The sequence below is a fragment of the Hermetia illucens genome, chromosome 1, assembly GCF_905115235.1.
Source record: "Hermetia illucens chromosome 1, iHerIll2.2.curated.20191125, whole genome shotgun sequence".
Lineage (NCBI taxonomy): Eukaryota > Metazoa > Arthropoda > Insecta > Diptera > Stratiomyidae > Hermetia > Hermetia illucens.
The window spans coordinates 88,983,153-88,997,460 of NC_051849.1; the positions used below are offsets into that span (position 1 = coordinate 88,983,153).

At 38.7% G+C, this 14,308-nt stretch overlaps 3 protein-coding genes across 4 annotated transcripts in view; all 3 read right to left on the reverse strand.

Moving 5' to 3' along the window:
- Positions 1 to 14,308, reverse strand: part of LOC119656601 (CCR4-NOT transcription complex subunit 11) — a 117,077-nt gene that overhangs the window by 62,207 nt on the left and 40,562 nt on the right. The gene's annotated exons all lie outside the window — the stretch shown is intronic.
- Positions 665 to 2,029, reverse strand: LOC119656663 (odorant receptor 33b-like). Its single transcript, XM_038063145.1, has 3 exons — positions 1,279 to 2,029; positions 846 to 1,206; positions 665 to 788 (listed from the first exon to the last, which is right to left on the reverse strand). The coding sequence occupies exons 1-3, from the start codon at positions 1,974 to 1,976 to the stop codon at positions 735 to 737; spliced, it is 1,113 nt and encodes a 370-aa protein (XP_037919073.1). The 5' UTR covers positions 1,977 to 2,029; the 3' UTR covers positions 665 to 734.
- On the reverse strand, positions 10,596 to 12,004 carry LOC119656640 (odorant receptor 42b-like). 2 transcript variants are annotated; one of them, XM_038063099.1, is made up of 4 exons: positions 11,950 to 11,998; positions 11,293 to 11,453; positions 10,881 to 11,241; positions 10,596 to 10,823 (listed from the first exon to the last, which is right to left on the reverse strand). In XM_038063099.1, exons 2-4 carry the CDS (start codon positions 11,397 to 11,399, stop codon positions 10,761 to 10,763), a joined length of 531 nt encoding a protein of 176 aa, XP_037919027.1. In that variant the 5' UTR covers positions 11,400 to 11,453; positions 11,950 to 11,998; the 3' UTR covers positions 10,596 to 10,760. The 2 variants fall into 2 exon arrangements, with proteins under 2 accessions (XP_037919027.1, XP_037919017.1); XM_038063089.1 differs by having other exon boundaries at positions 11,293 to 12,004.

Here is a 14,308-nt window from a genome sequence, read left to right on the forward strand (position 1 = left end):
AGCCCTTGCAGAGTTGGAAATTTTTGTTTCAAAATGTACTGATCGAGATTTTTCACTTGATACCCTACATGACTATATTTGATGAAGAAACATTTTGCACTCCTCTTTTAGGTATATGGTATATACAAAACCTTGAAAAGGAAGACTTAGCTCAACTCTTAAAGCGTCTTAGATGGCCCTTAGGCAATGTAGATAAGATTATTTGGGTGTGCGATGGTTCCTATTGTGCATTGCTTGTAGCATATATTCATAATGTAGGCCGCATTCAAAATGGTACTGACAATTTCACTTCTAAGAGACAATTTCATCCTTTTGCAACTTTGTTAATAATATATATAAAAATCAAAATGACTGAATGAATTTATATAATAATCAAAATGATTATTGACTCCAGCATGAAATTAAAGAAGCTTTTGTTTGGTTGGTTGGGTAGTTTCTAAGAACAGCCTCTTATGTGATCTTAGTGATCACTCACGTACGTGTGGGAGTTTACAGTTTCAACCTTTTTATCGAATTTCATTTCAACAGTTATAACAACTTCTGTTGTGGGTGTGACAGATAAACAGTTACCGAATTGTAAATTTATTAGGTCTCGTATTATAATATAATTATGCAAAGTCTCTGATTTTAAGCTAATTGACTAGATAAAGTCGAAAACGTAATATTATTGCAAACAACTATAATAATATGTTAGTTAAGCTTATATACCATAACATTGTATGTTTACATGTGAGTTAGTAGAGCCTATTAAAAAATATCGCCGAAAGTGAATAGGCGAGGCGTAACACCTGAAAAGTATAGAATACTGTGAGTCCTGAACTGTTTCTTACGTTTTTTCTACTTACAGATAGGAATGTGGGCAACAAAATTGGAATAATACCGCCAGCAAGAATCGGATCCGGGTTCTGAGATTTTTGAATTATCAACATGATGGCAACGCGAAAATTTCGTCGTTGAAAGATCCAATCAGTACCGTAGGCCGTTTCTGCAAACTTTCGGCTAAAATCTAAGAATTGGTCTCCATAGTAGCAAATTGGTAATATCTCCAGAATGATCATACATGAATATGTAAGCAAAAAGATTATTTCTGCGTGTGATAGGGCCAATAACGCGATCGACAGAATATTAACACATATTGAAATGCTTATTATAACAATTTGAATCAGAACTGTTCTCGAGATTATAACTTTGAGAATATTATGAATTCTGAAATGGAAGCAATTGACTTTGGGGTTTCGATTCATTATAAACCACCTACACAATAATCATCACACTCACCTTAGAATTATAAGATGACTTTCAATGCAAGCTACAAGATCCAAATAACTGTTATCACTTTCTTTCGAGTCATTTCCAACTTTGGACAATCTGCGAGTTAGGATCTTCAAATGTGAGTTCAATAAGATGAAAAAGCATGGTGCATATATGTCACTGGAACCATTTTGAAATCCCAGAAAATGCCAACAAGAAAATTGGTAGAAAAATACCACTAACTTCCCTTCAAATGGGAACCACATTGGTAACATGGGAATTTCTCCATGAGTTTGCAAGAAAGTTACTATCCGGCTGTAGACACTTATCCACATAATAACGTTATAAGCAACGAATATTCGTTGCACTTTTTTTATTGTCATCATCAGAAACAGTTTATCTTCCTCTGAAGTAATGCTTTCATCTAATTGACGGAATAAATCTTTTAGTTTCCACAGTTTTTGTCGCATGAAAAAAATTAGAAAGTATTTCGCAGTATCCACTGGGGCTCCGAAATAGAATGGGCTATTATGTAACACGTGTTCCCAGTTTACATATAATATAAAATCAAATATAAGGCCCATTACCATTGTTATGTTTATGAAAAATATAAAACCTAACCAAATTTTCGACATGTTTTTAAAATTGGACCATGGTAGTACACACAATATCTTCCAAAATCTGTACAAGTGCCGCAGAGCCACAAGAGTGTTTAGTTTTTCCATCTTGCTAGCTTTAATATTCAACTGTTACTGCGCGTAAAACAGGAAAATCACTCGGAAAGACAAAAGCCTATGCTTCTGCTAGATGGTTTGGAAATTTCCAGCAATTTAGCGAAAGAAGCCGCTATTGTAACCTGAATGAATAATCGCTGTCATTGTGACGTGCACATTTTTTTCTGAAATCAATGAAGGTTTGAAAGTCACCAAATCAGTGCAAAAAGAACTATTTAAAATTATCCGTGCCAAGGCTGATGGTCCGTGCTGAGGTCAGTGCAAAAGAAAGGGGGAAAAGAAATTTTAGCTTATATGCGTAGCTCAAGATGATGTAGATGGGCGGTAAAGTAAAGTATACATCATATCACTCTTTAAAATCTTCTCTTCCCTCCTTATTAGGCGATATTTCGCTTGTAGAACATCTTATTTTCGATTTTTGTGCGGGTTGATTTTCCAGCAAAGATTAGCGTGTTATTATGACTAGGAATACTATTCGTACAAGTAACAAACGGCAGATGAGGATTTGCAGAGTGTAAAATTGAGCTTCCAGATCAGACAGCTCAATCATCCTCGAACCCAAATAGGTTATCACGACCTCGATTAGGAAAAATTATCTATGAATTGAATTTATGGAATATATTTTACTATGCTGCAGGTTAGTGAAATGGCAAAAGTACACATAGTTGATAAACTTGTACGACTTGAAACGAATATTTTAACAACGGAAGAAATATTGTATAACAGAAAAGTGAAGGTAAATTACGAACGCAAAGTTATTCGCTATGTTACAATCGCAACAGCAAGAACCGGGATAGGAATCTACAGAAATAGTAAACAAGGGCATCACTATTCAGCTTCGAACCAGAAAGTGACCGAATATTCATGTATATGTTTGAACCTTCAAAGATAAATTTGACAATATAAAAGTAACATTCGTATATATTCCAACACAAGTTCAAAGAAGTAGTTAGTAGCAGGAACAGTTTATATATAATATTTGGAGAGGAAGCGATGAAAAAGGCGAGGAAAAGCTCTTGGTAACCATTTATTATAATTGGTATTTTATAAATTAATTTCAATTTTATAATTCATTCACACGATATTTGTTTTATTGAAACTGCTCATTTATTCAACGTCATTTAAATTTAATTTGCCGTACTTTTCATGATATTCAATTCTTGCAACTCTGCACAATCCGGGACCGTGTGAGACCAATTTATTTAGATTTTTTACATATTGAGTTTCGGTAAAGCAAAGAAATATCGTGAGAAGCCAGAAAGTTGGAATTATTAATTAGTTTTTAAGGAGCACCGCATCACGAAAGAACTTGCATGTGGTCGCAAATCTTTCAATGGTCCTGTGAAGGACGTCAACAGTCGATTTCTCATCTACGATGATGAACAAATGAAGAGTTGGAAAAATAGTCCACCAACGCATCCGATGAGGTTCCTTAGGATGAAGAAAATAAGGATCTTTGAAAGGAAATGTCTGCGTGCTTGCACGGGGCTAACAGGATTGCCTCATCAAATTATGAACATTACGGGATGAAAAGGATGAAAAGGAGAAATCCTGGTACTGGTGGCTTCGGTATGAAATTAATATAAATATTATACGGGTGTTGCTTTCACCTCCGGTCGTTATGAATTAGATATTTTATTATATTGTATTGTAGTCATTTCGCTCACCAAAAAAGAAGAAAAAAATTGTGAAATATAAGAATATCTAAATGCATACATTATTCATTTTATTAGCTTCAAGATAAATAAATTGTATATTTTTTTGTATTAGCCTTAAGAATTATTAGAATCGAGTCGATGGCTGTCTGTCCGTTTGTCTGTCCGTCCGTCTGTCTGTCCATTTTGTGATAAGTTTAAGGGGGGGCTCCCATCCCCTCCATGTGAAAGGAGACTGCAACATTTTTTTTCACAGAATGTAGCCATATGGGGTAACAAACGAAAGGGCTCAATTAGTACTTTTCGAAACTGGTTCCATATTTGATATCGGGTGAAAGAAACATGGGGGAGCGAGGGCTCAAAATATGACCATCATATAATGTAACAGCTCTCATTCTCAGAACTTATCCAACCGAAAATCTGAAAAAAAATCACAGTGGTGCATCACTACGAAATCTAGGCCTCAAAATACATCCGGTTCCGATATCTGCACAAATAAGGTTAATAATAGTATATTTTCACATTTTAGAAATTTACGAGATAACCCCACTTATGTGCATCCCAGAAATATAAAATTGGCGTAGGTGTAACGAGGAATATAATGCACAAGTTGGTCAAGTTTGAAGAAAATCCAACTATTATTAACAAAGTTATAGGGGATGAAACTTTACCATTTTTGTGAATTTCGTACATTCCAAAACCTGTATGACATCATCATCACATTTCAATTCTTCAATAGCATAACGAAATGAGTTCTAATGAATGGGGTCGCAAAGAATTATTTTGTTTCAGTTTTTTAGTCATTTGTATATGAATATCAATTACTCCAAACAGACGTGTGTGTATGTAGGTACATAGTATATGCGTGCTAATGAAGTTTATGGGAAGTGTCTAATTCAGATAGATATATTTGTACATTAAACCAGCCGTATTTAATAAACGAACTATATATGTACCTATGTATGCTTTTATATACGAAATAAATCGGAAATATGGGTACGATCAATTTATATACGTGCATATATATGTACAGTATTCGGAAATAGGGAGTTTGTTTGTTTAGGGTGAGGATAATATCTACGTATGTCTTGTAGTTTGGAAAAATATGAAGGAGTATGTTGGATTTGTAGCTATATACGGATAGAAAAATGTGCGTTGAAGTTTCTTACATAAGATGAACACAAAACCTTTATACCTGAGGCGCGAGCTTCCGGTATTCCGACTTGTTTAAAATATAAAGTGCAGAATTAGGTTAGGGTTTTCCTTTTATTTTTTTTTTGTTCGTCAACAAGACACAGCTAACTCTGACGGGCTTTTGATCATTTCTCGACAACTTACATATTTTTTTCAATTTAATGTATTTTGATATATTAATTATAGTTTGTTATTTACTAGTAAAAAAAGTTCACTGCCCATAATGCTCATGTTTATTCCACTTTTAAGGTTTTGTGTGTCATCATAACATGTCAATTCGTCAAAACTACAACAAAGTGAGCTCACTTGAATGGGAAGTCACAGGGAAACATTTCGTTTTAGCTTTTAATCATTTATATATCAATATTAATTACGCCAGACGGATATATGTATTTATTTATATGGCATGGATATGTAAATGAAGCTTTGGGGTAGTACCTGATTCAGATAGATATATTTGTACATTAAACCAACGATACTTCATATGTACATACTATGTAGGTAAATCGAAAATGTGTGTACGATCAATTTATATACGTGCATTTATAACCACTGTATTGGGTAATAAGCAATGTTTTTGTTTAGGGTGAGCATAACATCCACATCTGTGATATGAACGTATTTCTTATAGTTTGAAAAAAATATGAAGGAATATTTTGGGTTTTTAGCCATCTACGGATGGAAAAATGTGGGTGGAAACTTTTTAACATAAGATGAACATAAAACAGAGGAGACTGCAGAATCGGAGAAGGATACCTTCTACGACGCGGTTGAGCGGACCCTCGAAGCCTCGAAACAGGCTAGTTCAACGATGAATGTAAGCTAGCTACCTCGACCCTCGAAGCCAGCTGCTTCGACGATGAATGTAAGCTAGCTACGGGACGGAAGAATACTGTTGTATTCTCAAAGAACGCGGGCACGCGCAGAGACTTATCACGAAGTCCGTCGCGCGGAAAAGCGACTTCACAGACGGAAAAAGGAAGCCTGGAAGAACTAACAAGTCTGTGAACTAGAAAAGTACAGGCAGTAACCGCACCAGGCGCGCAAATTTTACCAACAAGTCAGCAGGATGAAGCCTTATACACCTCGATGCTCATCCTGCCGAGACAAAGAGGGAAATCTGATTTCCGACCGAAGGGCATATTGGAGCGATGGGTTGAGTAATTTGATGAGTTACTGAACAACCAGAATATCGGCGAGTTGGAGGTCCCGCCAACTAAAGACGACGGACAAATACTACCACCACCAAGTATAGGAGAAACAGTCCGTGGAATTCATCGGCTAAAAAATCATAAGTCGCCAGGAGCCGATGGAATTACAGCCGAATTGGTTAAATATAGATGCGACCAACGACAGCAAACGGTTCACCAACTTATGCTCGAGGGTTTGGACAGCGAATCAATGCCTGACGACTGGCAAAGAGGCATTATCTGTCCCATATATAAAGAAGGGGGTTATATCACGCAGTGCAGTAATTATAGAGGTATCACGTTGCTGAGAAGTCTAAGCATGACTATTCAGATACACCAGCAGTTGAATCCAGCTCTACCCGGCCTATGGGATTTCCATCGTACCCTCGCATCTTCCAGTCAGAGCAGAGCTTGTTTAAAATGTTAGGTTCTTAGCCGAGGTTGGAGGAAAAGGAGTGAAAGAAAGACGTCAAGCCAAAGAGGCGCTTCGAAATATAAATTCATTTTAATTCTTACTAAGGAATTCGCCGCTATTTTCAATTAGTAATCATTTTAATGTAATATAATTTGCAATAATTTGGACATAATACCTAAGGCTGAAAACATAGTGGAACGGCGAACAAAACAATGAGTAAAGTGTCGAAAAAGGGTGCTTACCGCTCGACTAAGCGCGGTTCCATATGTAGGCTTGTGTTTATTTTCGATGCTTTGTCCACCGCTACCATCGTCACTTTACTTGCCGTTTTACAATATTTTCAGCCTAAGTTATTCCTCACAAATCAGAGAATGTCATCATATTTAAGGAAGCAATGATTATTGTTAGGCGTGCATTTTGCATTTCTAGAGAAAGTTAAGAATGACGGAGAAAAGACATATGAATTTGAATTGTGAAAGCTAGATTATAATAGTTGTAGAGTCGAACGGTACGAAAAATCCAATATCTTGGCTAAAATTTTACTAAGGAAAGCCAAGCAAACGAACACGTTTGCTTGGCCATAGGTGGGTTATCATAATATATGTAAGCTTATGTTGGTGCCAGAATCGAGGTAGAGTTGTCTCTGTGATGGAATGATCCCGGATGTCGTAAATGGGACTTAGATAGTTTTCTCTATATATGTAACCGGAATGTCAAATGCATTCTTACATTCTTGTTTAATTTAAATGCAAATGCAGGGTTTAAGTATTTGGAAAATCTTAGACTGCACCTTCCCTCTTAATTTATCCGCAAACTATATGCTACTATTTGCCAAATTTGAATTGATTTTTTACTTTATCCATTATAATTACTATTATTTACGTTACTACTGCATCTCAGCAATAGTTACATTCAATATCGAGAGTAACTTATGGGTTAGTTTTCGAAATCAGTATTTCAGATTGATCTTCGCATCTTCTTCCACACACGGGACTAACGACTGGTGAAAAAAAAATATTTCCGTTAGCAACGGTCCGCCAGCCGCGAATTTGTATCGTCTACAAAAATGGAATTGTTATAGCAAAAAGCCGTAAAGTTATACAATTCTTTGCAACTTTTCAAATTTGTATCGGCTTAGAATGGGAACGACCCCACGCCGAAGACCTTCGACTATCGGAAATGGTTAATGATTGCTTTCTGGAATTTTTGTGATTTTAGTTTGTGATCTGAGTGCCAATGTGGGGTCTGACAACATCTTGCTCGGACATGTGATGGGGAAGCAGGGTCTTGGCAACCGCAACGATTCATAGATTTCTGAAACTCTCACCGCCTCGTCATTGGTGGCATATTGTTCGAGCACAGAGCCATAAGGTCAGTTGGGTTTCAACTGACCGAAACGAAACGAGCAATCAGTTTGACCAGCTTGCGATCAGCAGTAAACTTAGGGGTTCCCTTCGGGATGTGTGTCACAAGAGAAGCGCAGATATCGACCTGGAAAGGGATCACCATCTAATGGTTGCTTCCCGTCGCTTGGGTGTAGTGTCCACCACTTCTTCTTGGAGTGATGCAGGGCGAACTCCGATATCGTCCGAAATCCCAAGAAGTTCAAGATAGTGTGTGCCGTGATAGAAGCGAATTTGTTATTGCGCTGGTCAGGGAAGCAGAAGCTGCCGCAGATGGCAATAATTTTGAAACTGTATACCGCACCGCGATAGAGTTCGCATGCCTTTGCCGATCTTTCGAGGATTCTGTGAGGGTCGCTAGAAATCTCTCAGCCAAGACGACGAATAGCAGAAGGTGCGGAAGGAACTCTTAATTTTTGCAGAGTTGCTACTTCCACTCGTAAGGAAATACTGGACTTTTCCACAAGGCAAAAGGGGTGGATGATCGTCAATTTTGTGAAGAAATAACTAGTCTTAGGTCCGGCAACTACGGCCATATTTGCGTGCTCATTGCCGTCGCCAACCCAATAGCTAAAATAAGCGAGACGTGGATGACTTCAATGGACCATGACATCTTTCCCCAAACATCTCGATTACGATGATGACATCTGCTTGCACCATCAAGGACCTTAGCCAAATGGTTCTGGATTTGAAAAGAGAGACAACTAGAGTTGGACGGAAAATAAGCATCAATAAAATCAAGGTTCTCAGTCTGACGGATCATCGCACTCTCACTCATTGGGTAGAGTATTGAAAGCATTATTCAATTTGTATATCTGCCGACGGTGGCAACAAACGATTTTGCTGCCTTATCTGGAAATGCAGTTCTTTCTGTGTTGCCATATGGGAGTAACACATGAGAAGTGACCGCTACTGCCACTCGAAAGCAACAAGCATTCGTGAACACTTGTCTGAGTATGCTGGCCTGATACTATTTCAAAAGAAGAACTTGGTCGGGCGCACAGACCTGCCACCCGTATGCGATGTGATCTTAAGGTGGATGTGAAAATGGAGAGGTGACACACTAAGGAGGAACGACGGGTTAGTCGTCCCAGGAGCACTTGACGGAGTATAGAGGAGGAAGAGTGTAGGGTTCTTTGAAAATTCTGGAAGGAGTTAAAGCGCATTTCACTATTCTTCACTAAAAGGTGAATGGCGTCATCGATAACGAGAAGAAAGACAACAGCAAACCCTAGCAGACTCCGCTTTCAATCTTAAATTTATTTCTAGATTTTACCTCGATGCATCAAGTAACATTTTGTGTCGTCATATGTCGCTATGATGATAGCTAATGCTTTTCCGCAACGCCCCTCTTGCACAGAGTATCCCAAATACACTCCCTGTTGACATCGTCGAAAGTTTTCTCTAAATCGATGAGACTACACCTGCTCTACATGGATTTTGAAGAGAATTTGATTCAAGCTCCGATCACCTCCACAGACTCCGCAATGATCCAAACGGTGTCCGGTATTTTTAATGCCTTCCAGGATGGTTTTCGGTAGTATCTTTGCAACAGCAGTAGGGACGCAAATATCCCATCAGGCATTACACTTGCGACGGATACCCTTCTTCGATCATCCTATCATCATTTCCGAAACTGCAAAATTGCTTAATATATCAAACAGTAAATTTTATTGGCTCATGCAAATTCCGAAAAAAAAAATCAAACTAGTAGCATTTTTCTTCCTCTGGATGATAATCATTAGTCTCTCGAAAACATTAACAAAAAAGAAAGAAAGTACCTACAAAAGCACAAGCCGCATCATACACGCGAGAATAAGTCGGAAAACTGGAAGTTCAACGTTTCAGGTATCAAAATTTTGGCTGTTGCTTATATAAGAATATTTGAGTGGGCATTTATTCCATTTGTACTTAGAGCGTAATGTTTATGCACTTAGCTTGTCAGACTGTTCACTCTAGTGTGATTCTGACATCTAAAGTCTTAGATTGCAATAAATTTGTTACTAATAGTGCGATTCTAGGATAAAGTTAAGGTGGGTTTCTAGTCAATTTCATAAAAATATACTAATAATAAATATAGCAATATATCATTATTGACTCTATTAAAACAGATATTGGTATGGAGAGTATTTTGCCTAGATACCATGTGCATAGACCACTAATTTTTTTTTTTCGATTTTTTGAGCCTGAGTAGTTTCTGAGAAGGAAGAGAGAAGGAGTCCTTGAAATAGTTGACTCTTTCCGAACCTCCGCACTCCTCTTGTTTCCAACCAATGTCAAAACGAATATCAGCTTCGGAAAGTACTAATCCTTTTATCTGATACCCCACAGGACTATATTAGGTGAAAAAAATGTTGCACTCCTTTTTGCATGTGTGGGGACCCCCATTAAAATCAACGTGCAGCTATGTTACTGCAACGAAATTCACAGTTCCCACCTTTTCACCAAATTTCGTATCAATAGGAGTAACCGTTTCTGAAAAAATAGGTGTGACAGATAGACAAACAGTAAACCGATTATAATAAGGTTATATTTTACGCAAAACCTCAAAAATGGAAGCCCATTTTAAAAGGGAATGATCACTAGCTATAGTTTGAGGTAGATAAGACAAAAAAGACCAACGTCAAGTTCAACAGTACCTAATTCTTTACGCGATTGTGAACAATTGGGTGGGCAACCTAACAGAAAACACTGAGGCAGTTGCTGACACGGCCATCAAAAATTAAATCTATTAAACACCTTTTATTTGACGAAATAACCTTTTATTTAGAGAAGCAATTATAGAGTACAGTCCACTATGCACATATACTTAAATTGGTGTTATTTTTTCAGTTTCTAAGAACTCTAGGTGCAAGGAATCTTGATCCTAGATAGTGTTGTGTTTGTTTCTGTCCAAATTCAAGGTGAGATAGCACTCTTTATATATCTTGATACAATACGTTGACAAGAATAGCTGAAGTCGAGTAAGCAAGCCGTACAACCTGAAAAGTGGAGAAGACGATGATTCCTGAACCGTAGTTATATCCATTTCAGATTACAAATAAGAATGTCGGTAGACATATTTGAACTATGCCTCCGGCAAGAATGAATTCCGGGTTCTGTGATTTTTGTATCATGAAGAGTATAGCAATGCGAAAGTTCCGATCTTGGTCAACCCAACCAGTTGCATAGGCCGTGTCTGCAAACGCTTCGCTCAAACTTAAAAACTGATCTGCATAGTAACATATCGGTAGTATCTCAGTAAAAAGTATACATGAATATGTAATCAAAAACACTGTCTCCCCATTCGTTAAGCTCATAGTTGCTATCGACAGAATATCAACACATATTGAGACGCTACTTATCACAATTTGTATGAAGAATGTTTTTGATATAACCGCCTTAAGAGTGTTGTAAATTCTGAAATGGAAAAGATTTACTTTCTAGTTCGCCTGTAATAGATAAATCCACCTGAGAATTATAACATGATTTTCAATACAAGCTTTAAGATCCAAGTTAAACTGATGGCTTTTCTTCTTTCCCGAAATTTTGGATAGACGACGGGTTAATATTTTCATATGCCCATTCAACAAAATGAAAAAGCAAGGAGCATATATGTCGCTAGTAACATTCTGAAATCCCAAAAAATGTACGACAATTAGTTTAAAGACAGATACATTTATGATCCCTCCGAATGGAAACTCCACTGGAATTATGAAAATTTCCCCACGAGTTTGCAAAAAAGCAATTATCCTGCTGTACACAAGAAGCCATATGAGAATTTGATAAGCCGTGATTATCCATTGCACCTTCTTTATTGCACTTCTCATTAACGCTTTATCCTCCTCCAAAGTGATATGCTCGTCTAGCAGACTGAACAAATCCTTTAGTTTCCACAGCTCATGACGCATGAAATAGATAATGAAGTATTTCGCAGAGTCCACCGGGCATCCAAAGTAGAATGGGCTGTTATACAATCCTTGCTCCAAACTCTCACATAAGATGACATCCACTAGCAGCCCCAATGTATAGGTTATATTGAAGAAAAATATTAGGCTTAGCCAAATTTTGGAGCACTTTTTGTAATTGCACCACGGCATCACACACAAGATCTTCCAAACTACGTACACTTGTTTCAGTCCTGCAAGTGTGTCCAATTTCTGCATCTTACTACCTTTGGAGTTGCGAGGATACTGTCGCGCAAAGTATGAATACAAATCGAAAAAGGCAAATACCTATTCATTTTACGGAATGTTTTGTTGTCCTAGATACACGAGTAATGATCCACAATGGGCTAACGAATCTATTTATGTTGCTTTCGATACCATAATAAATAACACAGGAGACTTTTCTTGATATTCTGTGTCTGACTGAAATGGATAATTCTAAAGGTATTCGAAGTATTTGCAAATAATTTTTTTTTGTTTATTCTGCATAATATATCTTCAATATATGTTAGATAATGACAAAAATAATTCCCATTATTTTGGAAAAATATTAATCAAGTGAGATCCCCCAATGCCAATGATTTGTTCGATCGTTGAAAAGCGCTAACAAAGAGATGTTAAAGGCAGAACTTACGCCGCCGTCTCTCGTTTATTCAAAAAGAGGGCTAACGAGAGGAAAACTCGAATTTCTTTAAGGAACTTCCAAAAATAATATGGAAAATATCTTGAACTTCCGATGCGTTCAGTTAAATACAGTTAATGGACGGTAGCTGAAACCTCTTACGGAAAAAACACTTTTCATCGAGGATGAATGACTAAAAGATTGCTTACGTCTCTTGACTCACGAGGTGACCTGGTCTGATTATTCTTCAAGTTAGGTCTGGGGGGCAAGCGATTCTGGCGGGTGAATGAGCCGAAGCAACAGCCCGGGGATCGCCTTTCCTGCACTGGAGAAGGTACTAACAGCACCCCAACCCAAGGACCTTGGTTTTTATTATGCGAACTCTGAGCACCTTCAGTTTCGAATAAGACCCTTACCCTGTTGGTCAGACCAACCGCCAGGGTAGATATTCTTCCCGGATTACTTGTGGGACTAAAACTTGGGCTCAATTCCCAGCTGAGAATTCATTGCCGTCGAGCTGAGTGTAGCGAGTACCAGCTATAACACTCCTACCCCGAAACCGTCAACGTCGGAGGTCCCCTCGAAAGCAAGGGCACAAGACAATAATATTGCTCACCGTAATACGACTAAGAAGCGGAGGTCCGCTAAAGTCCTGCTGAAGAGGTAGTATCAGAAGACCTGAACCTCGTGTGATACCAAGCGATTGTTGAAGAATATAACAGCAAAAGCCTGGCAGATGAGCAGAAGTCAAAGCCCGCCGCGTTCAAACGCAATCGATTTCAAGACGAGGTCGAACAACAACACAAGCGGACTAGAATGTGCAAGGGCTCGGACGCCAAGTAACCTATCAGCCTCGGATGGCAATTCCACTGGCGGCAAACTAGCGCCGGAGGTGTAGACCAGAGAGAAATCGAGCTCTCCTGGACGACAAAGGCGAACATAAGAGATTCATCTCCCGTTTCGATTCTTGTCCACTGGCTATAATGCGTTTCACATTATAGCATGCGAGGACCAATTCTCCAAGGATCTTTTCCCGGATCGTGCGTCGCTAAGATCAGCGACGCTTGGCAGGGCGTAAAGTTCAAAGTCATCATCTACAATGAGATTCCTAGGAGACCGGTCGCTTGCATCTAGTTACCGAAGGTCCGCATGGATAAGGGCAAGTCCAATCCCTAGGCCTTCAAAATCCTATGGACGATCAAGTGTTATCATGGTGAAGGAACCCCAGTCGAATAGCCTGCTCCATATAAATGGAGAGTGCCTGGAGGCACTGTAACAGGTAGACTATAAAACGCAAAAGTGAAAGTGGTCAGTTCCGCGAACCATTCAATTCACGTCGCCAACGGGATGTTGGACTAGATGTAGATCGACAGTATGATGGAGACTGGCGAACCCCCCACGCAAGCAAATCACGCTGAGGGTAGTGCAAGTAAATCTACAACACTCGCTAATCAGCTAATCTGCTGGTCTTCACACTAATGCAAAAGCTCTAGATCGGAGGCGACCGAATTATCAGAGTAGAGTATCAGAGCAAATATTATAATTTTTTCCACAGCACAAGAGACGCTGATCAGGATAGACCTAGATCATATATCCCCGGGAGGAAAAGTCCGCACACTTTCCGCGGCTTACATGGCTTACGAACAATCTGCTTCGCCAGAAGAACTGCAACATATGACGTCCATAGCAAAGAAGGCCAACCTGTTGATAGGCTGTTGGGGCAGCCCGGGAATCATCGAAAGAGGTGAATCATTCATTGGTTTTATTATTAATACAAACCTTGAAACCTTGGAGCTGCTCGTTCAGACCCACTGCCCCGCCAGCGAGGAGGATATTCATAGTCTTGGAAACGCACACGCGTAGTTTTCATACCAAGGGCAGGCGCGGCCATGAGTCCGCGAAGCACTTTCGGTCAATC